The following is a 24,613-nucleotide window of genomic DNA, read 5'->3' on the forward strand; positions in this document are numbered from 1 at the left end:
CGGCTCCAACAGCCTTCCAGACCCGGAGACCTTGAGCGGGGTCCCAAAAGTGGGAGGGCGGGGCGCCCGAGCATTTGAGGTTCCCGAAGCGGCGGGACCTTAAGGAGCAGGAGAGGGCGGGGTCTGAAGACGGGAAGAGGTAGGGTCTAGAGGCTTCTGAGGGCGGGAAACCTGGGCCTGCAGGAGGCTTAGAGGGCAGGGCTGAAAGATAGGGAGGGGGTGACCTGGGGGCGGGGCCTGGAGACAAAGGGTCTGTGAACAGCACAGCAGCCTGAGGTGGGCAGAACCTGAGGGCTCAAGGAAGGAAAAGGCTCAGGAGAGCTAGCGGGCCTATGTTTGATAGGAGCAGGGTGGGGCCTGGAAACGCAGCGGGGATGGGGCCTGGAGGTGAGGAAGGGCGCGGCCTAGGTGTACCGAATGGGCGGGACCAAAGGAAGTGGCCTGGAAATACAAGGGTTGCAGCCTGGGATACCCAGGGTCTGACTGGCATCCCGGTCCTACCCAGGCAAGTGTGTTGCTGCTGCTGGCGTGGCCATGGAGTCGGCAAGTTCGAGGCCAGGGCCCTGCTGGGGCACTGAGAGAGCTGTGTGCACGGGGCCTGCTACGTGCGCCTGGCACTGAGTCCATCAAGCAGCGTTGCAGTTCTACTACCTCCGAGGACCACTAGGACCTCGTTGGGGCCTTCGGAGGCCTGAGAACTCCGCATTTGCACCCCCAGGGAGCGAGTTTGTATGAGAGGGCATTTCCACCTCTTTGCAATGGCTTGCATAAAAGGGACAGTTGGTGTGTCTCCCATGAGGCCACCTGCACCCCCGTGGAGGCGTCTGCCCCACACATGTAGGTGTTTGCATGCAAGAGACAGTGTTTGGAGCCGATGTCCATCCGAGAAAATCTCTCTCCCATAACCCCCACTCCACCCCCAAAACGAAACCTCATCCGGTACCCTTAAATACTGACAACCCTGAGCATCGCAGAGCAGAAATCTCTCTGTAGTGCAGAAGAGAAGATTAAGGGTACCGTCTTCAAGGAAGCTGGGTCTCCCCGACCCCTACTTCCATCCCAGGTCCCTGGTGAGGCCACATGGAAGGGGAATTAACTTCACAAACGGGGTGACTGGTATTCAGAAAGACAGAGTTCACTGTGAGGTCAGATTTCCCAGTCTTTGCAATGGGGACATGGGGGAGAGGGGTCAGAGGTGCCGCATGCTGAACCACCCCTCTACCTCAGCAATCCTGTGTTCACTCATTTCTTTCCCAAGCCTGTTCCTCTTCTGTCTGCTTGTGATTCAACACTTGGCCCCCTTATTCATGTACTATTCACATCTGGATTCATTCCCCCTCCTACACATTCATCCCACAAACCTTTACTAGAGCCCACTCTCTGTGGGACTCCAAATCCTAGGGCTCCCAAGTCCCTGAAGAGGGCTCTACCCCTTGTCCTAGTGAGCAGCTCCAATGGGTGGCTCAAGGAGTACATACATAGGCATTTCAAAACTGGCTTTAAATACTGATCAGGGTGCCATGCAAAGGGACTGGGGTGAGAGCTTGTTACATATGAGTGGGGGCTGGGGTGCCTGAGAGAGAAGGGACCCACCCATCAGGGCAGCTGGGGTGCCCCACCCCCAACCTGGGATAAGGGAACAGAGTAGAGGCCCTCTCTGGAGGGTCCCAGGGCCAACCGGGAGCCAGCCCTCCCTTCGAGGTAGATCATCGCGGAGGGAACCAAGGAGGAGCTCCCACGGTGGCGATGACAGGCGGTCACTTCCTCAGTGGTATTGCTGATAGCTGGGGTAGCCTGGGGCTGGGGTACCCTCCTTAGGGGGCAGCTGGCTGGGGTCCTCCAGGAATGGGGGTGCTGGAGCAGGGAGAATTGGATAAAGATGAGTGGAGGAGGCAAGGCAGAGCATTTCCCACCTCTCCCTGGCCAGCTTCACCAGGAACTCACCATTGCGGAACTGCTGGGCAGTGTAGCGAGTGAGGAGGATGCCAACACCCTCGATGAGGGCCAACAGAATGCCTCCCATCATTGCTGAGCCCACCATGGCCAATGGGCCACCTGGAGGAATGAGGAGGCACAGGGAGACAGGTGAGAGCAGGCAGAACAGGGTGGAAGGGGCTGGGGCCTGGGGATGGGACACTCACTGCGGGCAGCCAGCACAGCCCCAGTCAATGCTCCACTGGTGATGGAGTTCCAGGGATCTTCCTTGCCCCGCAGCCGCACCAGACCACAGTCGATGGTGGAGAACAGGCCCCCCCACACTGCGAAGCTACCTGTTGAGGGACCACAGCCTAATTAGTGTTTGTGGGGAATCCCCAGAATATACGGCTCAGGGTCCAGGGACTCCCAAGGCTTGAATGCTCTGGCAAAGAACGGGGGGAAAAACCCAGAGGCAAAGGCAGATGGCAAACTCCTAGGGGAGAGCCCCCATCTGTCTCTGTGGTAGCTCCTTCAATCTGTCTGTAATTGCCATCGGCACTCCTTTCACCTTCACAGGGGGCTGACAAGTATTTTACGGGCAGATTTATCTGCTTCTATATGGCTTTTTTCTTGGCCCCGCCATGCACTCATTCCTCTCAGTTCTCTGACCAGGGATTGAACCTGGGTGATGGCAATGAAAGCCCGGAATCCTAACCACCAGGCCACCAGGGAACTCCCTTCTATATGGCTTTTAACAGAGCAACTTTGATCTTTGTAACTACCACACAGAACTGGAATTTTGACCTTGGTTTCAGGGAGAAGGAAAGGGGTTAGCAAAGCCAGTTAACAATACAATAGTTAAAATGTTTACTCAAGTCTTACTGTGTGCCAGGACCTGATCTACACACTGCATGTTACTTGACTTCTGAAAATTTATATTAGTTAATACTATCAAAGCGCTTAACAGAGCAACCAGCACTTAGTAAGTACTACCTAAGTTACATAAATTACAGAACTTATTGTTTTGTCATCCCCATGTTGCAGATGAGGTTCAGAGAGGTTAAGCCACTAGCCCAAGATCACACAGCAGGGAAGAGCCAGGGCCTGGATTTAAACTCCAGAACTCACCCATATGAAATTGCTGGGAAACGTCACTCCCCCAGGAAGTCCCAGGCAGAGGTGGGACTAGAATCTGGACCCCCAACTTGCAGTCTAGACTCAAAGGAGCAACCAGCTCAACTCTGTTATCACATCTGTCTCCCCAAACCTCTCACCTCCAATCTGAGGGGCTCGGATCCTCACAGCGTTGACACTGCCTCTCATTCGGTGCCGAATTCCCTGGAGGAAAGTGAGGAGGAAGGGAATCAGAGCCCGGTTGAGGCCACTGGCAGACAAGGTTTCTAGCTTTTAAGAGAGGGATGGGGGCAGGAAACCTGGAGGGGTATCAGGGGTAGAGATGTGGGGAAGGGGCCAAGAACTAGGGGGCTGGGGAGCACCCCAATATAGGTGCTCTAAGAGCTGGGATGAGAAATCATTCATTCATTCATTACTTAGCACCTATGTGCCAGGCACCATGCTGTGTGCAGGGATACAGCAGTAAACAAGGTAGACCTGGCCCCTACGCTCTCAGAGCTCACATTATAGTGGGGGAGACAGATCCTAAATAAGGGTACAGATAAGACAGCTTCAGACAGCAATAAGAACGCTAGAGGAAATAGGAAAAAGAGCTATGACAGTGGCTGAAGGGTCAGGAAAGACCTCTTTAAGGAGGGGGGCATTTATGCTGAGACCTTGAGGATAAGAGGGAGAAACCTGGACAAAGATCCAGGAAAGAGAGCTCCAGGAGATGAGGGGAGGGACAGGGCTAGACAGAGAAATTACAGAGACCTTGACAAATGCATGGCATTTAAAGTCATGACATTTGATGAGGTCTCCCAGGAAGGGGAGGGGGGTTGTCAGAGATAGAGAGTGAGAGAGAGAGGGAATAGATTACGTTAAATTAAAAGCATTTTCTCAGCTTTAAGGCTGTCCTCCTCCTGCCAATTAAACTCCTGTCACTTCCCTCTATCCAGGCTTCCAACCCAGAATCTGCCTCTAGGTAAAATCTGACTGGCTTTGCACACACACATTTAGGTTTTGGTGATGACCCTTTTGACATCACAGCATTTCCACAGAGGAGCTCCAGTTGGGTGGGGGGTGAGGGGCAGAGGTCATGTTTGCAGTTCCTCCAAACTTCCAGATCCTGGAGCCAGGCCTGGCATATAGTAGGTGAGCAGGCACCAGAATGAATAAGTGCATGTGACTGGCAGCTCCAAGCAGTTTTCAGAACAGTATCCCATGTGGGCAGGGCAGGACCCCCGCGCCACCCAGGGAAGGCCAGGACTCACGACAGGGGCATTGCGGAAGCCCTTAATGGCCTGGAAGACTCCACCGCCGATAACACCCATAGTGAAGGCGCCACCGCAATCATCCACAATTCGCCATGGGCTGCAAGCGGGAAGGGGAGGATGGGGTTAATGTGAGCCCTCCCTCTTGCCATGTCACAATGACTCTTTCCAACTGGGAGAGACTAAGTCACCCAAATGGGAAGCAGAATTTCAGATAATAGATTATTCTCCCCCTCATTTAAGCAAGAATTAGTCTTTGCCCTGTCCGCCTCTCCCCTTCGCAGCCAACCAAGAAATCAACCGCTTTACTACTATCAATGATTAAATGAATTGATAACAAGCAAAGAGTTGGCAAGTTTAAATAAGCGCTACAGAAGTGTTAAGCTAGCACTGTTACTAAAGCAGAACGGGCTCGCACCCCCCTTTCCCACAATGAGCACGTCCAACCAAGCCACGCCCTCTTTTTTTTTTTTTTAAACCCGTACAACTGGGAAAAACCAATCGCAGACCGGGGGGATGATCCAGCACCGCTCAATACCGCACCACCCCCTCGGCTGGAATGGATTCGACCAGCGTGTCTTTTCGTTAACAAAGAGAGACTGGGAGGTACGAAGGCAAGGGAAACGTGGAGTGGTTCGTCCTTGCACCGCACCTTCTCCTTTAGGCACACAGTTGTGGCCCCTCTTAACGGAGCCCGAGTAGGAGGAAGGGGAGGGGAGCAGAAGGAGACAACAAACGTCTAAGAGTCTCCCGAGTCTGGGACGTGGCGCTGTGTGGCCGATGCCTCCCCCGCCCGCCTCCCACCGCTGGCCGTGGCGCCCCAGCAACAGTCCCGAGGCCTGCGCCCCTCGCCGTACCAAGGCTCCCGAGCGTACTCCTCCATGGCGCCGGCGTCCGGCCGCGCAGTCTGACTAAACCGCGGGCGGGCCACGCCCCCACCGTAAATGCACACAGGCGTTCGAGCTTTCCACCTATTCCAGGGCAATGATTGGGTCGTTTCACCAGAAGAAGTCAGACCAAGGGGCACTCTCATTGGCCAGCCAAGTTTGTGTCATCCTTTCGCCACAGCCTGAGCTTAGCCCAGTTTCCTCCAGGCTCGGAGGGAGAGGACCTCGTTCTGGGGTTTGGGAGAAGAGAGTCGTGTAGTCCTGGCACTCATAGAAGCGACGAGAGAGAGACGGCCAGTCTGTCAGCTTTCCACTACCCGCGTGACTGTATTGGTAATGTCGGGGTGGGCGCATTTTTTGGAGCTGGAGGTGTTGCACTCTGCTCCCCCATCCCAGCGCCTTGGTTCCTTCCACCCGGTAGTCTTCGGGGGAAGTTGGGTGAGCCCATTTCTGGGGCGAGGGGCAGCCGCGTTTGGCCCCTGTGGCAGTGGGCGGAGCCTGGGCCTGGGAGAGGAGGGTTGGTGAGAGTTTTGGTGATATTGCCATTTATCCCTTCCACCTTTTAGCGTAGGGTCTGTCGCCCAGCTCCTAGTGTAGGTGGGGGTCCAGATGAGTACTTGCTGAGGGGAGGCGCTTGGTTACAAGATCAGATTCAGTCCTCATCTGAGCTGTTTTTTGGTCTGTCTGTTCTTCCCTAGGTCTGTCTGCTATCCGCTATGCCGCTGCCCGTTGCGCTGCAGACCCGCTTGGCCAAGAGAGGCATTCTCAAACATCTGGAGCCCGGTGAGAGAGCTAAGAGCAGATAGGCCTACCAATGTGGCAGGCTTGACAGGCACTTTGTTGTTGATACTGCCACTTGATACCTAGCATGGACCTACTTCGCACCAAGCAGTGGGGTGGCAGGCATTTCATTGTTAACAATGCGTATTCCTGACACCCATTCCTACCGTATGAGGAGGCGGGTGGGGACGGGGAATAGACATTTCATCCTTAATAATACTGACAGTTGACGTGTATTTTTGGGTCTTCTATATCCCAAGTTTAATCCATCCATCAATCCCTGGAAGTGGTTACAAATTATCTAATAGTAAGGATAGTAACAGTTGACAGAAGCTGACATCTACCGCAGCCTCCTGTGGGCCAAGCACAGTGGCAGGATGCTAATACTTTGCTCTTTACCATACTAATAGATAACATTATTTTAGACCTACTGTGGAGCCAGGCACTGTGCTGGTGATATATACCTTATTGTTCACCGTATCAATAGCTGACATGTATTTTGGGTCTACTTGAAGTGTCATACACATTATGGTGAACAGTATATAAAATAATGATAGGATCTATCATTTCAGCCTACTGTGCTGCTGTTGCTAGTATTTCTACCTTATTGTAAGTAATAGCAAAAGCTGGCATCTAGTTTGGGCTAGGGTGTTCCAGGTACTGGAAAACTCATCTTATTTTCACTTTATTGATAAGTGACATCTATTACAAGCCTGTTGTGTGCCAAGCATAGATCTTTGGTTAATAATACTGATAATGATCATTGATATGACATTTACTTTAAGGCTGTTGGTACCAGGCCCTGTGCTGATTGTATATATCTTACTAACAATACCGATGATTATAGCTGACATCTATTTTGGGCCTGTTGTGTGACAGGCACTCTGCTGTTGCTGACATATACATTTCATTGTTAGCTATAGGTGAAATCTATGATAGACCTATGGAGGTCCAGGTACTCATACACCTTTTTCATTCTGTTGATAGTAACTGACAACAGTTGTAGGCCTCAGGAACTGAATAGATTCAGAGAAGCGTTTGGATAAATCCCTTGCTATCCAAACTTGCTAGTCAATATACCGGAGTCAGAAACCTCATATTCGCCAAGCCAGATAAGTTCAGGTAACATTATGTCATATCTGAACCCAGAAACAGAACAGATTTGGGTAAATTTTTTGGTAAATCCTAATATTCAGATACTTGGATTTGGAATGTGAGCAATATTTTTTAGGGCACTTGAGACCTGGCACACACACGTGGTCCATGTGAATGTGAGTGTGTCTCCCCAGGCCCTGACTGCAGGATGGGGATCCCTCTGGTCCTTACTGCTGTCCTCCTTTCCTCCTTGTCCTGCCAGAACCGGAGGAAGAGATCATTGCCGAGGACTATGATGATGATCCTGTGGACTATGAGGCTACCCGGTTGGAGGGCCTGCCACCAAGCTGGTACAAGGTGTTTGACCCTTCCTGGTGAGTCTGGGGATGCAGCGGGGTGGGCTGGGGGCAAATGGGGGCCACAAAGGAAGACATCTGGGGGTCCCTCCCTGTAGGGTCCTGGCATGGGGCAGGTACAGGCAGAGATCGGGGAGACGAGAGTTGAGGCTACAAGGAGAGGATATCTGTGCTGACATTCCTTCTCTCCCTCCCTCCCTCCACTGCCCTGCAGCGGGCTCCCTTACTACTGGAATGTGGACACAGACCTTGTGTCCTGGCTGTCCCCACATGATCCCAACTCCGTTGTTTCCAAATCTGCCAAGAAGCTCAGGAGCAGTAATGCAGGTGAGTTGGCAGATACAAGGGTGCCTCGAGTGTTCTTGCAGTTCTCCAGGAGGGGTCAGGTAAAAGACCAGGGCGGGTAAGACCAGGCAGACCCAGCCCCAGGCAAAGGAGGCTGTTGAAGGCAGAGGCTGCTGGGTCCTGAGGTGGGAGGCGGAAGGTCACAAGGCTTTCGTGTCCCCAGATGCTGAGGAGAAGTTGGATCGGAGCCATGAGAAATCGGACCGGGGCCACGAGAAATCGGACCGAGGTCACGAGAAGTCGGAACGCGGCCATGAGAAGTCAGAACGGAGCCATGAGAAGTCTGACAGAGACCGGGAGCGTGGTTATGACAAGGTGGACAGAGAGAGAGAGCGGGACAGGGATCGGGACCGGGACCGCGGGTATGACAAGGTGGACCGGGAAGAGGGCAAAGAACGGCGCCACCATCGCCGGGAGGAGCTGGCTCCCTACCCCAAGAGCAAGAAGGGTAAGCTGGGGTGAGGCAACGGGGGCACCAGGGGGGCACAGTGTAAGGAAGCCCTCGCTTGGCTTCACACGAGTGCCTGAGCCTGGGGCCTGGCAGCCTCAGGCTCCATTTCTTCTGGGGATGGGAGAGCTCGGTGATCGGGGACTCCTTGTGCCCCCGTTGAAGACCCCACTCTGCCACCTACTTCCGCAGTGGCAAGCCGGAAGGATGAAGAATTAGACCCCATGGACCCCAGTTCGTACTCAGATGCACCCCGGTAACTGACCACCCCTCGAGAGCCCTTCCTTTTTCCCCTTGACTCACTGCACCGCTGACTGTTCCTTTCTTCCTGTCTCCTTTCCCCCTTTGTCAGTTGTGGGTGGGTGGGAGGTGCCTGCCACAGTACACATATTATACATTCCCGCCCCCGCCCCTTGTCACCCCCAGGGGCACGTGGTCAACAGGACTCCCCAAGCGGAATGAGGCCAAGACGGGTGCAGACACGACAGCAGCCGGGCCCCTCTTCCAGCAGCGCCCTTACCCATCCCCGGGGGCTGTGCTCCGGGCCAATGCCGAGGCCTCCCGAACCAAGCAGCAGGACTGAACCTTCCCCAGCCCGGCCCACCCTGGGGTTCTTAATAAAAGCTTTTCGGTGGATCATGCCCACGAGACCTGAGTGCTTCCTTCTCTCACACTTTTGAGACTTCCCAACCCAAGCCAGCAAGATGCAAAACACATTTTATTTACAAAAACTCACCTAAGAAATAGTGTAGGGGTAGCAGGGGCATGGGGGTGGTTGGGTCCTGTCTGGGCCAGAGTTTAGTCATGTCAGCCCTGCGTGGGAGAGGGGGTGTAGGGACAGGGGGTTCGGCGTCTACCCCCCCCCCAACCAGTACTGATCAGAGCGTTTGGTCCTGGCTGGACCAGGGCAAGAAGGGAGAGTGAGGCCAGGCCAGCGTCTTCAATCCCAGCGGCTAGGAACCCTTCACCTTGGTGAGCAACCTGTGGTGGGAACGGGGAGGAAAGAAAAACACAGAAAGCTGGGGTGGGCTGGCAGGTGGACGTCCTGAGCAAGCAAGGATGACTAGGGAGGCTGGTAGTCCCCAGGGTTAGTAACAGAGCCCATGTGGAGAGAGCGGGTACCCTGGGTCAGAAAGCTACACGTGGACTAAATAAATACAATATCTTTATTTGGCATTGGGTATCCTGACATTTGTTCATTACAGTTCCTTAAAAAAACAAACCAAAAAATCAGAACAAATTAATCAAAAATAAAGATCCAACGGCCCTATGTACATATAGCAAAGACAGCCCAGGCATTATGCGCGCACGCATGTGCGTGCGCGCGCGCACACACACACACACACACACACACACACACACACACCCCATATACACCCTGGGAGACAGTTAAGGGGTCAATAAGCTTTGGGGAGTGCAGGGGGCAGGTTCCACATTTCAGCAATTTAAAGACACCCCTCCCCATGAAGGGTGCCTCGTACAGCCAGTGGGGTATCATGAGTGTGGCTGGCAGCTTTATTTTTCCTCTCAGGGTATCTTAGAAAATAACCCTGCATCCAGCAACTGACAGTGTCTTAGATTCCATGAGATTAGGCCACTTCAAGGACCTCCCTTCTCCATTTTTCCCACACCCTGGATCATTCATCTGATTACACCACAAACCCCCAAATCGCAAACAAATGGCCCCTACTGCACCCTCCCCTTGAATGGGCTGATGCAAAAATCTCAGCTGTCGCCCCCCTTCCTCTCTCTCTGGGTGCTCACAAGAGGCCCATTTTCAAGTCCCTGTGTTAGGGAAGCTGCCCCAAGGCCACAAAAAGAGCTACTAATATGATCCAGTGTGGTTGTCAGGGAGGAGAGAAGGCCTCAAGCTATCAGAATCGGAACCCCACATAGGCATCAGTCATTACTAAGGAGTTGTAGGATTTTTGTCCAATTTGTCCCTACAAAGGTGGAGGGATTGCTGGGAGGGACTCTCCCAGGCATGAGACACAGGACGCCTCTGGCTGAGGGGGGCAGACAAAAAAAGCCTTGAATAACAACACCCCCAACCCGGTCCCCAAAGAGGTTAGACTGAGACAGAGGAGGCAGCTCTAAAAACCCCTGGCTACAAGGAAGGGTTCACGTGATGCCCTGCCCTAGTCCCACAGGCTTCCAGAATTCTCGAGAACCTGGAAGAAAAGACCCTTCCAACCCCATGGGAGCCAGGCCCCAGTGGCAACTTGGGTCCTGCAGATGCCCAACACCCTCCACCCAGTGTCCCTCCCTGTCTCCCCCCACCGCCACCGCCAGCCCTCACTTCACCAGCACTGACTTTGGCAGAAAGGGCTCCGTGCTGACGTCTCCACGGTGGGAAGACAGCTGCGGTGGCGGTGGCTGCCCCGGAGGCTGCTGGTGAGTGCAGGGCCCAGAGGTGGAGGCAGACGCGGAAGCTATGGCTTTGGCTGCACCTCGGGGCAGGCTGTAGAGGTAGACGGCACCGATGACCAGCCCTGCACCAAGGGCAAACAAAGGGTCCACGTGGAAGCCAAAGAGGCGGATGGAGGCAACAGTGGACAGCACAATGGACAAGGAGGTGGCAAAGCCCTTGAGGATATTGTCGGCATACTTGACGACAACAGCCACCAGTAGCCCGCCGAAGGCCTGGTTGAGCACCACGCCCCAGACAGCAGGCGTGTACCCGAAAAAGAAGCCGCGGTGGGCTACAGCGGTGCCCTCGGCCCACCAGAGCCCCACCAGGCCCAGGGCTGTGCCGAAGAGGCCCAGCTGCAGGTTGCGCAGCCACACGGAGCCTGAGCTGCCTTTGAGGATCTTCTCAAAGTAGACACCTGCAAATCCCGAGGACAGACAGGACGCCACGACAGCTGCTAGGCCCGCCCCAGGGTTCTGATCCAGAGGCCGCGGGCTCCCACCGCCGGCTTGCTGTGCCTGGACAATGGCGACTCCGGTGAAGAGGAGCAGCAGGGAGGCCCACTGCAGCCGGGAAAGGCTGCGGTTCAGCATAAGCACGGAGAACAGTGCCGTGGTCAGGATCTTCAGCTGGTACGTGACCTGCGAGTGGCATGTGGAAGACACTGAGGGCTGCTTCCGACCCCCAACATGTACATGTGGGGGACGGCACCCACTGTGGGCCCCCAGGCACAATGGAGCGACAGGGTGGGGTAGATAACCATAAAAACAGCAAAAATATCCAGCCACTGGCCACTGACTGAGATGCCGCTAAATAGCTCTGAGGCGCCTCCCAGAAAGCACACAGGAGGATGGCTGTGCAAGGACGTCCTGGGCCACACCCAAGTCCACATCCCAACCCCATGTCCTAGCTGTGTGACGAGGGACAAAGCACTTGCCCTGTCTGAGCCCTGACATACCATCTGTAAATACGACTGATGTATGTGAAGCACCTCACACAGCAGGTAATGAATGAATGGTAAACATCCTGATGAGGGAGGTCTTGATAAGGATGTGTTGATACAAATGAATCAGCCATGAAATGACGTCAGTAAACATTTACATAGAGCTTACTATGTGCCAGGTGTGGGTCTAAGCACTTCACATGAATTCGTTTAATCCTCACATATGAAGTGTGTTATTGTAATGTCCAATTTAAAGATGAGATGGAGAGGTTACGTGACTTGCCCAATATCACACAGCTGGAAAGTAGCAGAGCTGGGATTTGAACCCAGGCAGCCTGGCCCCAGAATCCAGGCTCTTTAACCATCTTAAAGGTTGCTTGTAAATAGCCTAAAGCTTATCCATCACCAACCAAAGGCTCTTCCCAGATATTACTTCTTTTAGTCATCTCAGTGAGTAGCTACTATTACCATTTCCATTCCCAGTTCTCACAGATGAGGAAACCGAGGTTGAGGAAGATCCAAGGACATTCTGGAGGAAACACAGCCCCCGCTCTCTGCAGCCCTCCCTCCCCAACATCCTATATCCCCCACCCCAGCCAGTTCCTGGGCTTGGGGCTCACCTGGAAAGTGGCAGCTGGCAGGTTGGAGATGGCAACATACTGGAGGTTATTCTGCAAGGTGTAGATGAGAGAGGGCACTGCGAGCTTGAGTGTGTCCACATACTGCACCAGGACAGCCTCGTGGAGGAAAAGAACCAGGTGCTTCACGTTACCTAGGTGGAGGGAGGAGAGCCCTGTTTAGCGCTGACTTCTAAAGATGGGGATCCTCTAAAGGACAGGACTGGGCCTGGTCCTGTGTCTCCCCACCACACTCCAACTCCCTGAGGGCTAGAATGAGGTCTGCACTCTCGGTTTCTCTAGAGTACAAACATGTCTCCAGCAAGCCTTTCGGATACTCAGTCTGAGAATCACAGACCATATTTCACTCATCTTAGAGCCCACCTCCCTGGCACAAAGTCCCAGGGCAAGCACTCAGTACAGTTTGTGCAATGAAATAATCAGCACTAACTAGGAGCTTGTGAAGTAGAAGCTCTAGGAGTGTGGGTGGAAAGCTGTTTACCAAGCAGAGGGAAAGTTTTAGACTCAGCTTTTATTTTTTTTAAAGATTTTTTTGATGTGGACCATTTTTAAAGTCTTCATTGAATTTGTACAATATTGCTTCTGTTTTACATTTTGGTTTTTTGGCCGCGAGCCATGTGTGATCTTAGCTCCCTGACCAGGGATCGAACGAACCCACGCCCCCTGCATTGGAAGGCGAAGCCTTAACTACTGGACTGCCAGGGAAGTTCCTTAGACTCAACTTTTAGACTTTTCCTAGTTCCTTCCTAGCCTGAGAGCTGCCTGAGGGCAGGGGCCATCTTCCACTTGGCCGCCTCCTTCTGTCAGCCCCACACACACCAAGCATTTGCCCCTGTCACATGGAAGAATGCAGGCTTGACTCTAAAGCAGAAAGTCTGGTTGGGACCTGCTCCAATCAATAAATGAGAATAATTTCCTATATAATAAGACCTTTGCAAATCTCACCCCACTTTTTTGCAGTTCATCTTTTAAGACTCATCTGACTTCTTAAAAGAAGTCCCTCCTCAGGGAAAACCCCACAACCACTGCACAAGGTTACTGCAGGAACTCCTGCTGATGCTCATTCACAAAACCCTGCCCTTTCCCTTCATGGCATTAATCCCAGGAGTAACTATCAACCTCTAACCCTTTACCCAAATTCCCTGGGCCCAGGGGCTTGGGTGTTCAAGAATGTCCAGGTGTTAGAAAGGTAACACGGCATATATGCTATACATTTCACATAACACACACAACGTATATGGCGCTGCACACCGTAATCAAGCACATTCATATTTCTGCAGTGACCCGTGGACACATTCACACCAAATGAGAAAACTAAAAAAATAAAACGGGGGGGGGGTTGCTGAAATTGTAGATAAGAGATGAAAGCTGTGATTAACCTGTAGCTATTTGTTTCTCCCCATCTAAAATATCAGCCCCCTGAGGGCAAGATGCACGTCTGCATCGCTAACATGTCCACCTCCACAGCCAGAACATGGCCTGCCACACAGTGTTCACTCAAACCGTCTCAGACTCAATCTAGAACAGAGCAGATGAGTTCCTAAACTGCTGCCTCCCAGGGCCCTGGAGCTAATGAGTGGGTGAGAATGCTTTCTTCAGTGTAAATACCTAGGGCAGAGCTGCATGCGAGGCCTTTATAGAGAAATGACTGGGCAACATTTTAAAGAAGGCCTTTGGGGAGGTGTTTAAGTTAGTAAATAAATTCAACTTATAGGAAATATAGAGGACAGAAGAACATGTTAAATGAGACCAGTGGGAGGCACTCAGCAAAATCCAGGCTACCCGAAGTCTACAAGACAAACAACCTTATGTCTTCGAGAAATTAACTGCAGAGAGAAAAAAAAACAGTTGGAGGGGAAACTAGAGGCTAGCCGACCTAGAAGACACCAACCAATTACAAAGCACTGACTTTATATAAACCTGATTCAAACAAAATTTTTAAAACTTTTATGACATTTGAGAAATCATTACGAATTTGAACACTGACTGGATATTTGATTATTTGATTAACTTAAAAAATTATTGTTAATTTTTTGATGTATGATTTCTAGCAGTCATGACTGATTGAAGTCATTAGTTTAAATGTACCGAAATATTTACTCAAGATAATAAGAGGGAATTTACTTCAAAATAATACTTCATGTGGGACATACTTCAATATAACAAGGTGGGGCTTCCCCGGTGGCGTAGTGGTTGAGAGTCCGCCTGCCGATGCAGGGGACACGGGTTCGTGACCCGGTCCGGGAAGATCCCACATGCCGCGGAGCGGCTGGACCCGTGAGCAATGGCCGCTGAGCCTGCGCGTCCGGAGGCTGTGCTCCGCAACGGGAGAGGCCACAACAGTGAGAGGCCTGCGTACCGCAAAAAAAAAAAAATTAAAAAAAAATATATATCAAGGTGCAGGAGTAGGTAAACAGACACATAGATTGGTAGTGAGTGGATAATCACTGATGCTGTTTAATGGCAGAGTGGCCACGAGTTGATCATTGTTGAATCTCGGTGATGGGACATGGATATTTTACCATTTTATTATTTTCTCTGATTTTGTGTTTGAAATTCTCCATAATGAAAAGTTAGAGAGAAATCAATAAATCATCATGTAAGGGTCACCTGCTACCTTATGGGCACAGACTGTCTCATTCCTTCAGTGTTTACTGGCCAGCTCCTGGGGAGTTAGGGGTATAAACATGTGGATGCAGCTACTCATAGCTGGAGGTACAAGGCAGCCAAGCCACACTTACACAGTCCCCAGGCATTTTCATAGACACAGAGATAATCCCCCAACCAAACCCTCCACGTGGGAGCGGGTACACACACACACACACACACACACACACACACACACACACATACACACACTGCCACCCACCGACTCCAATGCAGCCCCCCTCCCTGCAGCCCCTCTCCCTGGCTCATACCCCTCTTCTGTGCGAAGAGCAGCAGCAGGCAAGTGAGACCTTTGAGCACTTCAGCCATGACCACAGCAGTGGTGGCAAAGAAGCGGTCCCCAGGCAATGTGCGGGCATAGCGGATGCTGAGGATGAGGGAGGCATTCTGGACCACCAGCACAGCTAGGGATATGTATTTGAGGCGCCGGTGAGCTGTGGGGAATGGAAGGAGTAAGGGGGAAGAAGGGGTCAAAAGCTGCTGTGGCATAACCACACTACCACCCTCCCCTCTCCTTTCTCAACCAGGATCCTCCTAGCCACCGCTACTTCCTCCTTCTGCCTGCCTATCCTGACCCAACGTGAGTCTCATCCCTGCCAGCTTGATGAGAGCCAGAAAGGAAAGGGCAGGAAGAGCCAGAAAGGGAGAAGTGGGCCTCTCCCTGTCCAGCCCATACCTGGAATCCTTGCTGATGTGTCAGGAAATGGGTGGGGCAGGTCCTGGACACCCACCTCAGCCCTCTCTCTCCCTCCCCTGAGTGAGAAGCAACCCTGCCCTGGGCAGAATACCAACTGCATCCTCGACATTTATTGAGTGCTTACTGCGTGCCTATCATTGGGATAAGGGATTTATATGGATCACCTCAACAGACCCCTACATGGCTCTGATCTCTGAATGAACTATCAGTGTTCCCATTTTATGGATGAACAACCAAATATTTATATGAAATGATGGTTCTATTTAGTGAATGATTGTCTCATGTGAAAAACGATACCCTAATACAAGGAATGAGACCACTGTATATAAGGCATGTCCATCCCTTAAGGAACGTTCTCTCATCTAAATTATTCCATTCCCTTACACTCAGAATGGTCTCTCCAACCCTTCCCGCCTATGATGACTGATTCCTCCCTGCCCCAGAATGGTCTAACAAATATAAGAAATGATTCCCTCACTGTCCAAAGGATTGAATCCCATGTAGTAAATGGTTACTCCACTAAGAATGGTCTGGGTCCCTTAACGATATAAGGAAATATTTCCCTATACACCAATCATCCTCCCACCACCGCATACCCCCACCCAAGGAATTATCCCTTGTCCTGCTCACACTCACAATGAACTCTCCCCATTATAAGGAATGGCCTGGCACCCTCAGAACGTCCTTTCTCCGCCATATAAGGAAGGCCCCTCCCACTGCAACATACAATGAACTATCTCCATCAGGAAGGGACCCCTAGAATGGTCTTCTCCCCATATAATGGACATCCCTATCCTCAAAACATTCTAAGTCATATAAGGAAGAACCTGCCCCACCCTAACTCACAATACCCCTGTCCCTTTACAAGGAAGAAACCACCTCCCTCAGAACAGCTCCTCCCTTCTGTAAGGAAGAACTCTCCCGCTCTCAGAATGGTCTCTCCCTTGTATAAGGACGGACCCCCACACACACTCAGAATGGTCTTAGTGGTCTTAGCCTCCCCAAAAGGAAACACCCGCCTCCAACTCAGAATGGTCTCTACTCCCCATTTGCAGAAGGGACCTCCCCATCACCCGCAGAATGGTCTCTTCCGCGCCCCCAAAACACACGTCCTCCTCCCACCCTCCCACTCCCCACACATAGGTTGGTCCGTACGGGATGCTCCCTCTCGCCTCAGTGAGGAACCTTTCTGACCCCCCCGCGATCCCACCCCCCGGCCCGCCGCCGACTGCTCAGCCACAGCCTGTCTCACCCGCAGTCGTGGTCCCAGGCTCCAACATCCCTGCAGAGACCACCCCTGGCCCGGCCGCCGCGGGGGAACCGCCGGACCCCACCGCTGCCATGTTGGCATCTGCCTGGCCCGTCCCCTCGGCAACAGTAAGCCACTTCCGTGTCCGTTACTTCCGCTTCCGGGACCCTGGGGTGGGGATGGGGCGAGCGAGAAGCTTCCCAGAGCGGTGGCTCTCCTCGTTCGCTCCTGAACGCTAGTTTAAGAGAGGTCTCAGGATTTCCAAATTCCGTTGAGATCCGGAGGCAGGGCACGCAGCCGGCTCAGTCTCCCACCGTCTTTACAGAGCCTCTTTAGCCCACTCCCGTTACTAAACCCGCCCTCATCTTCTTTGACCCCGCTTTCCATATCGCCCGCCCATTCTGTCTCCTCGTCTCTTTGGTTCCGGTGTCTGTCTCCTGTCTCGGCTCTTTATTGCCACCTTCTGATGGCACCGCCCTTTCTGCATCAAAACTCCTGGGTCCTTCCGGGTTGGACTGAAGTTCTTTTCCCTTCTGCCGGCGAGGCCAACCCCCGCCCCCTGGAGAGACAGCGGGCATCTGGGAGGGAAGTGAGACTTTGAGGGAACAGGGCAGGTGAGGGTCAGGCAGGTAAGCGAGCAGATAAAGGCAGGGCAGTTAAGGATATACTAGTGAAATGGCACAGGAGAGTTCAGACTGAGAAGAGAGGACAAGTGAGTCACCATTAAGAATGGAAAAGTGAGAAGTGGGTAGGTAAGCCAGTAGGTGAGAGGTTTACAGGTTAGTTGTTTTTTGTTGTTTTTTGCCACGCTGCCTGGCTTGCATGATCTTAGTTCCTCGACCAGGGATTGAACCTGGGCCACCACAGTTAGGACTAGCACCTAGTCCTAACCACTGGACCGCCAGGAAATTCCCTAGGTTAGCTGTTGAAAGCAGGGCAAGAGAAGGTACAACTGAGGTCCGGACAAGTGCAACTATGATAAAATAGGGCAGGGCAGGTAAGTCAAGAGTTGAGGAAGTTGAAGTGAGCGGGATGAACAGGTAAGAAGACAAGGAAGAGGTGAAAAAGGTAGAGGCAAAACAGGTGACTCCACCTTGGACGTTATTAGAAAACAAGGAAGGGCTAGGAAGATTCCCGTCAGGGCTCAACCCCCACCCTGCCCTCACCAAGCCCCAGAAAGGGCTTTTCTTCTCCCATGGGGAAGGTATTTCCTCCCCTGGGGTTGGGGGAAAGGAGTTTTTTCTGCCTCTGAGCTGACCATCTTTGATTTGGGAGTGTGTCCCAGACATCTTCAATGTCTATGGTATCTCCAAAGCAGCCCTTCTGCACATACGGGGTGCTACATAAGAGCTGAGGGGAAAATCAAGTTTTTCTTTCACCTTAAATGAACCCATAAAAGATCTTCAGGATGGCACCACAAGACTGAGGCTTCCCGTGGGCAGAGAGGTCCAATCCATCTCCCTCTTGGCTCAGCATTCAGTAGATGCTCCACGAATGCCTCACCACATCTACAAATGGCCAGTCGCTTCTGATTCTATTACATTTATTAAATAGTGGGTTTCCACACATGGCTTTTTAAATAATCCAGGCGGGGGAGAAGGAAGAGGAAGATACAGTTGGAGCTCTCCTTCCCCAATACATTAAGTATTTACATTTCAGCAACTGGACAACCCTGGCTCAGAAGGAGGCAGCAAGAATCAAAAAAAGGTGGAGGGTGGGGCCCTAGGAGAACAAACAACAAGACATTTCCCTCACCCCATCCCCCCAAAAACCATCCACCCCATCCTAGTGGACTCTAGTAGTGTCCATCTCCCATCCCCTCCCAAATCATGAAAGTGGGGTTTCTCCTCACCAGAATAAGAGCACTTGGGATAACAGAGTAGGGTCCCCTCACACACACACACAAAAGCCCTGGGACAACAATAGGGCTTACCTCCCCCAGAATAAACAACCCTGGGCTGAGGTAGGCAAGCAGCTTGACTGAATATGGGACCCTAGGCTAGGGGAAAGTGTCCCTTTGCTAAAATAAGAGCCGCTGGGGTATTGGAAGGAAAGCACCCTTGCCCAAGTCAGAGCATTTAAACTAAGTTTGTGTGGTGGTAGCAGGAGGTGCCAGTGTAGGGGTTACTGCCCATCAGAATAAGAGCCCTGCAGGCTCAGAATGTAATTTCAACCAAATAAACACCCTTAGCAAAACAAGAAGCAAAGAAGGACCCCCTCCAGAATAACAGAGCATACGTTCTGGGAGGAAGGCTCCTTAGCAGGATTGGGATAGGGACTAGGTAAACTTGGCTTATGTCTTCTGACACCTGATCCCCAATCTCTGACCCTAGTAACACTGGATTTTTAATGACCTGTAAAACCAGATCAACAGATGTCCATCTATCCCTGTGGCGTGGCCATGGGATGGCTATTCCAACTAATGGGGGCCCTGGCCAGGACTAGGGCAGTAGGGACCAGGCCAAAGGGGTGGAACTCCCTTTGGGAGTGTTGAGGGATGCATCCTCAGCTGGTGTCTGCATCCAGGGGTCCAGCAGGATCTCCTCCAGTGTGGGTCGGGCAGAGGGTTTGGGGGCCAGGCACCGGCGGATTAGGGCACAACAGTCTGCAGATCAGAAGCACACAGGAGATTAGCAGTGAGTTGGGGGCACCAATCCCTGGGAGGGATGAAGTCTGGTGGGCTAGGGTGGGTGGGGCCTCACCTGGGGAGACGTGGGCAGGGAAGTGGAGCTCAGCCTCCAGAATCTCCTGGTCTCTCTCAAAGGGAATGTCCCCACATACCATGTCATAGAGGAGGATACCCAGTGACCAGACAGTGGCTGGGAGTGCGTGGTACTGATGACGAGAGATCCACTCCGGGGGGCTGTACACCCTTGTCCCTGCACATAAGCCACAGGTTAGACCATTCTCTGATAATGCCCTTCTCCCATCCCACCCTCCCCAGGAAGTATGGTTGCTTCACTAGAATTAAGAGAACTCACTGTATAAGCAGGGTCCCCTCACCAGAATAGAAGCTCAATGGAATAAAAGCACTTAAAAGGTACAGTAGGACCTCCTTACCAGAAAAAGAAGACTCAGGATAATAGCAGGATCCCATCATCAGAATAAGAGCCCAGAACAAGATCAGGGCACTGTCAGAAGATGGACTTATTAGAGAGCAAGGCTTGAAAGCCCCTAAAATTAAAACTCAAGAACCTTATAAAGGTGTACTATAGATCAAGGGTTACAGGATACCCCAGCACTGGAGGTCAAATGTCAAGAGGCCAAAAAGATAAAAGGTGAAAACTCCCCCCACAGAGATTTAGGGAAGCCTTACCATCAAAGTCAGTGTAGGGTTCATCATGAAGCAGGGCGCCAGAACCAAAATCAATGAGTTTGGCACAGCCCCGGCGGAGGTCCATCAGGATGTTCTCATCCTTGATGTCACGATGGACAACTCCACGGGCATGGCAGTGCCGAACAGCTGCCACTACCTGGGCAAAGAGACAGCGGCTTCGGCCTTCACCCAACGGGCCCTGCTCTGTGATGTAGTCAAAGAGATCCTGGGCAGGCAGAGGCCGCTCAAGGACCAGCATGAAGCCCTCTGGTGTCTCGAACCAGTCAAGCAGGCGGATCACACCAGGGTGTCCACCACCTGCACCCACCTTCCATAGCAGTGCCACTTCCAGTGGGCATGTGACTGAGTCTGACTGGTGGGGGGGAAGCAGGGAGAGAAAAGAGAATACAGACATCAGGCTAGCAGCTTTGAGGCTGACTTCTCGCCTGAACTTAAATCATAGCTCCTCAGCCTCCTGACTGTGTGGCCTTGAGCAACCTGCTTCCTTCCCTGGGCCTCAGTTCTCTCATCTTAAGGGCTTAAACTCACATAGCCATTGGGAAGGTGATTCAAGCTTAAGGCTATGGGGTGGGGAGGGATAAATTGGGAGATTGGGATTGACATGTTAGCACTACTATATGTAAAATAGATAACTAATACGGACCTACTGTGTAGCACAGGGAACTCTACTCAATACTCTGTAATGACCTATATTGGGAAAGAATCTAAAAAAAGTAAAAGTGGATATATGTATATTTATAACTGATTCACTTTGCTGTACAGCAGAAACTAACACAATATTGTGAATCAACTATATTCCAATAAAATTTAATTTTAAAAAAGCCAAAGCCTTTGCACATCTGGCATGTAATAGGAGCTCAGTTCATTTTTGTTTTTGTTTTTGGCTGTGCCACTTGCAGGATCCTAGTTCCCCAACCAGGGACTGAACCTGGGCCACAGCAGTGAAAATGCCGAATCTCAACCAGTGGACCACCAGGGAATTCCCTCAGGAAATGTTTGAGGAATAAATGAAGGTGGTTCTTAACAAAAGGCCTTCAGCAGAAGCAAGTGATAAACACTATTATGTAGTAATTTATCTGTTTTGTCCACTGACATCTGTAAAGAGACTAGAATAGTACCTTACACACAGTGTTGCTTGATAAATGTTAAAAATGTTTTAAATAGATAAAAGCACTTTATAGCATAGAATCTGACGCAGTTAGCACTCAATAAATACTATTATTGTGTGATGGTTTGTCTGCTTTGTTCATTGCCATAGCTCAAACACTAGAACAATGCTTGGTAACAGGGCAGAGCTCAATACATAGTTGTTAAATAGGTGAAAGCAATTAGTAGAAAAGGACTAGCACAAAAAGAGCTCTCAATAAATGTAATATTTTGCCAAGTGCCTAGAATTGTACCTGGCACGTTCTAGGTGCTAATATACAGTTGTTAAATAGCTAAAAGTGATTAACTGCAAAGGAACTGGCACAAAGTAAGAACTCAATAGTGTCATTATGTGGTATTTTGTCACTGTCACCAAGCATCTAGAACCGTGTTGAATGAAAATACTTAGTGGAAATTGGAACACAGTAAGCTTTTATGATGAAGCAAAGTCTGAGGCATACAGTCGGTACTCAATAAAAGGCATACATGTTACTGGTCACAAAACCCGCCCCACTCTCGAAGCCCTGCGCGGGCACACGGACTGCCAGAAGCAGCCTTCCTGCCTGAGCTGGGGCCCTCTGCCGGCCAGTGCACTGACTTGCACAGCCGCAGACAGGTTTTCTCACGGTGATGAAAATTCCGCTACTGCGCAGGGGCACCTTCTCCCTCTGGGTCCCACAGCCTGCTCAGGCGCAGTTTCCCCAGAGCCCGCCAGGGGACGCTCCCGCCCCTACAACTTGCCCAGACCCGCCCTGTTGTCCATTAGCGCTCTAAAGGCAGAAGAGAAGCAGCCACCGTCACCATGGCAACCAATGACCTCTGCCCCTCTTTCCTCACCAGCATGCCCTGCGGGCAGCCCCTGAGGCAATGTTTAGAGGCTGAGAAAGGAGGGTGGGAGGGGAGAATCCAGGGCTCTAGGGGAACTGGGGTGAGTCAGAACTGTATGGAGGTGTGGATATCACCACAGGGGAGTAAACATGGGCTGGTAGGAGTATTCTCACCGTTACAGGGCCCAAGGAGTTATACAAACCATAGAAAGGCGAAATCCATCGTCAGAGATGGCGTCGCCAGGTCAAAAAGGACTGCAAAGATACTCACCCAGGGGGACCAGCCCAGCACGCGATTCCGGGGGATCACTTTGATGGCCACCTGAAGAAGCGGGCTGAGGTGAGGGAGCCAGCACATGACCCTCAGACCTCTCCCGGTCTGGACCCTCACCCTAGTCTTTCTGGTCCCAACCAACCACTCCACACCACAACCCCAAATGAGCTGGTGCTTCTCCCCTGCCCTCCAAGTCTCCAAAACCAAGTACACCTCTCCCACCATCTTTGGCCCTGGGCTCTTCCTTCTCAAGGCTTCAGGACCCCTCACTCCACGTGACGAGTTCTGAATTTCCTAACACCCCAAGCCCTCGATCTTCCCATCCAGCCCCAGGACACCCCAACCCTGTAGGGGGGGTCCTGGTCCTCACGGCTCCACCCTGGACACCTGCCTCCAAAATCCCAAAAATCTCAACTCTAGGTCCCCACCTTCCCACATATATACACCTCTCCTGGATCGCAAGGTCTAGAGTCCTCACGACCCGCCACTCTCCAGTCTCACTCCCTGGACTTCCAGAATCCTTGCCCTGAAACACCCCCTTCCCACACATACCCACCTGGACCGCCACACACACACACACACACACACAGGCGCGCGCGCGCACGCACACACACACACACACACACAGGCGCGCACTCAAGACACCCTCAGCAACCCGGATCCCGGCCCTCATGACCCTACCACTCGCACACTGTAGGCTCACTCCCTGCTCAATTAGCATCCCAGCCCCGGGGCTCCCGCCGCTGCCACACACACCTGGCCCTCCCAAGACCCTCGTGGTGGATACCTGGAGTCGGTCTGTGACGCGATGTCCTGCGAAGACGGTGCCAAAGCCCCCCTTACCCAGGAGGGGGCCGAGTCGGTACTCGGCCTCGAACGCTTCCCGATCCTTGCCTCCTACGCAGGCGGAGGCGAGGAAGTCAGGGTGGCGGCGTGCTGAGGCCGTCCGCGACCCTCTCCCCCTCCCCCCGCGCCGCCCTCAACCACTTCAGCCCGCCCGGCCTGGTCGCGCGGTAGGGGAGCCTCTCTCACCTGGCGGCGGCGTGGGGGTCATGGGGGCCCCCGGGAGCCCCTGCAGAGGCTTAGTCAACATGGAGGAGGAGCTGCGCAGATTGAGCCCGCTGAGCCCGCAAGGCGTGGACGCCCGGGGCAGCGAGGCCGGGGAACCAGGACTGGGGGGCGCCAGGATGGAAGGTAAGGAAACTGGTGGCCCAGAAGAGCCGGCAAACAGCGCAATCTTAAGATTCGCCGCGCGCGCCAGCCCCGACGCTACTGAGACAGGGCACTAGCTTCCCGAGAGAGTCGCCCCGGGCGACGGCCCCGCCCACTTGGCTTTGATCAATCCGGACGCAGCACCTGCTGTACCCCAGCCAATCGGAGCCAGCCCTTATTTGCATGCCACCCTAACGTTTCAAGTACTCCCTTATGCAAATACATGCCCGGATCTTCCGCGGGGGCGGGGTCTGCATGCAAATGAGGGGGCGCGTGCGAAGAGGAAACTGGTTTTGGGAATCCCTTTTGCAGCAAGCGCGTTTGTTTTGGTTGTTGCGCGGAGTTGTTTTTATATATGTGTCTGTATGTGTATATATAAACTTAAAAAAAAACCTGCACCGCCTCCTTTCCTAGGAAGTTGGTTGGCCGCCGCTGCCTCGAGATTAGCGCGGAGATAACGCCAGGCCTTCTAAGGGTTCTAAGAATCCCGGCCTGTGGTTATCCAGGACCCTGTCTCCGGAAGGGTGCTCCTCAAACCAGGACCAGAGCCCTCTAGGCGCCCGGCGGCCTCCGCCCGGAAACTGAAGCCGGGGATCCTGGAAGAACCTGTTCAGCCGTCAGGGAGGGCTAACCTCCCTGACAACCACCTCAGGGGAAGCGCTGGTCCAAGGCACCGTTCCCATGCCTGGAGGCCACGGCCTGTGCGGTGTTTGTGGAACCCTTAACGTAGACAGACCTGGCTAGACCCAGCCATGAACCCAGTCAGCAGGTCTAGAATCTGGAATGGCGGGGGGGGGGGTTCTTGGGGTTGGGAGCAAGGCAGAGTAGTGGTGGCTTGGGGTGTGCTTCTGGATGAGAGAGACGGGGGCTACGAGGGCTCGGGGAGGTAGTAAAATACCCTCAGTCACAAATTTGGGAAAAATAGGCCTCATGCTGCAAATGGACAGACATGCACTCCAAAGACACACACACAGAAGCAGCATGTGAGAAATACACAA

General features: G+C 52.5%; 4 protein-coding genes across 7 annotated transcripts; 1 reads left to right on the forward strand and 3 right to left on the reverse strand.

The window, feature by feature from the left end:
- Positions 1-1,349: 1,349 nt before the first annotated feature.
- TIMM17B (translocase of inner mitochondrial membrane 17B) lies at positions 1,350-5,269 on the reverse strand. The gene is made up of 6 exons (XM_079910794.1): positions 5,162-5,269; positions 4,305-4,404; positions 3,192-3,255; positions 2,142-2,270; positions 1,945-2,055; positions 1,350-1,854 (listed from the first exon to the last, which is right to left on the reverse strand). Exons 1-6 carry the CDS (start codon positions 5,185-5,187, stop codon positions 1,766-1,768), a joined length of 519 nt encoding a protein of 172 aa, XP_079766920.1. The 5' UTR covers positions 5,188-5,269; the 3' UTR covers positions 1,350-1,765.
- PQBP1 (polyglutamine binding protein 1) lies at positions 4,802-8,856 on the forward strand. 2 transcript variants are annotated; one of them, XM_079910790.1, is made up of 7 exons: positions 4,802-4,910; positions 5,890-5,974; positions 7,329-7,440; positions 7,637-7,749; positions 7,931-8,215; positions 8,408-8,471; positions 8,642-8,856. In XM_079910790.1, exons 1-7 carry the CDS (start codon positions 4,821-4,823, stop codon positions 8,796-8,798), a joined length of 906 nt encoding a protein of 301 aa, XP_079766916.1. In that variant the 5' UTR covers positions 4,802-4,820; the 3' UTR covers positions 8,799-8,856. The 2 variants fall into 2 exon arrangements, with proteins under 2 accessions (XP_079766916.1, XP_079766917.1); XM_079910791.1 differs by lacking the exon at positions 4,802-4,910 and adding an exon at positions 5,400-5,524.
- A 249-nt stretch (positions 8,857-9,105) lies between these two features.
- On the reverse strand, positions 9,106-17,087 carry SLC35A2 (solute carrier family 35 member A2; the record flags this gene model as incomplete). Of its 3 annotated transcripts, none has more annotated exons than XM_079911068.1 (5): positions 16,823-17,087; positions 15,125-15,307; positions 12,189-12,340; positions 10,530-11,266; positions 9,106-9,196 (listed from the first exon to the last, which is right to left on the reverse strand). In XM_079911068.1, the coding sequence occupies exons 1-5, from the start codon at positions 16,911-16,913 to the stop codon at positions 9,169-9,171; spliced, it is 1,191 nt and encodes a 396-aa protein (XP_079767194.1). In that variant the 5' UTR covers positions 16,914-17,087. The 3 variants fall into 3 exon arrangements, with proteins under 3 accessions (XP_079767194.1, XP_079767195.1, XP_079767196.1); XM_079911070.1 differs by lacking the exon at positions 9,106-9,196 and adding an exon at positions 9,363-9,423; XM_079911069.1 differs by lacking the exon at positions 15,125-15,307.
- Positions 17,088-19,260: 2,173 nt separating this feature from the next.
- PIM2 (Pim-2 proto-oncogene, serine/threonine kinase) lies at positions 19,261-23,596 on the reverse strand (the record flags this gene model as incomplete). Its single annotated transcript, XM_079910223.1, has 6 exons — positions 23,436-23,596; positions 23,191-23,300; positions 22,401-22,451; positions 20,136-20,508; positions 19,522-19,698; positions 19,261-19,424 (listed from the first exon to the last, which is right to left on the reverse strand). Exons 1-6 carry the CDS (start codon positions 23,494-23,496, stop codon positions 19,261-19,263), a joined length of 936 nt encoding a protein of 311 aa, XP_079766349.1. The 5' UTR covers positions 23,497-23,596.
- Positions 23,597-24,613: the final 1,017 nt, after the last annotated feature.

Source organism: Stenella coeruleoalba, assembly GCF_951394435.1.
Source record: "Stenella coeruleoalba genome assembly, chromosome: X".
In the NCBI taxonomy this organism is placed as follows: domain Eukaryota; kingdom Metazoa; phylum Chordata; class Mammalia; order Artiodactyla; family Delphinidae; genus Stenella; species Stenella coeruleoalba.

Bases quoted from the DNA above. Each gene is read 5' to 3' on its own strand.
- PQBP1 (XM_079910790.1), top strand. From the start codon at position 4,821: ATGATCCAGCACCGCTCAATACCGCACCACCCCCTCGGCTGGAATGGA. The intron at 7,750-7,930 runs GTGAGTTGGCAG...TCGTGTCCCCAG, and splicing joins GCTCAGGAGCAGTAATGCAG to ATGCTGAGGAGAAGTTGGAT. The intron at 8,216-8,407 runs GTAAGCTGGGGT...CTACTTCCGCAG, and splicing joins CTACCCCAAGAGCAAGAAGG to TGGCAAGCCGGAAGGATGAA.
- TIMM17B (XM_079910794.1), bottom strand. From the start codon at position 5,187: ATGGAGGAGTACGCTCGGGAGCCTTG. The intron at 4,405-5,161 runs GTACGGCGAGGG...TCCCGCTTGCAG, and splicing joins GAGTACGCTCGGGAGCCTTG to CCCATGGCGAATTGTGGATG. The intron at 2,271-3,191 runs GTGAGAGGTTTG...GTCCCTCAACAG, and splicing joins CCGAGCCCCTCAGATTGGAG to GTAGCTTCGCAGTGTGGGGG.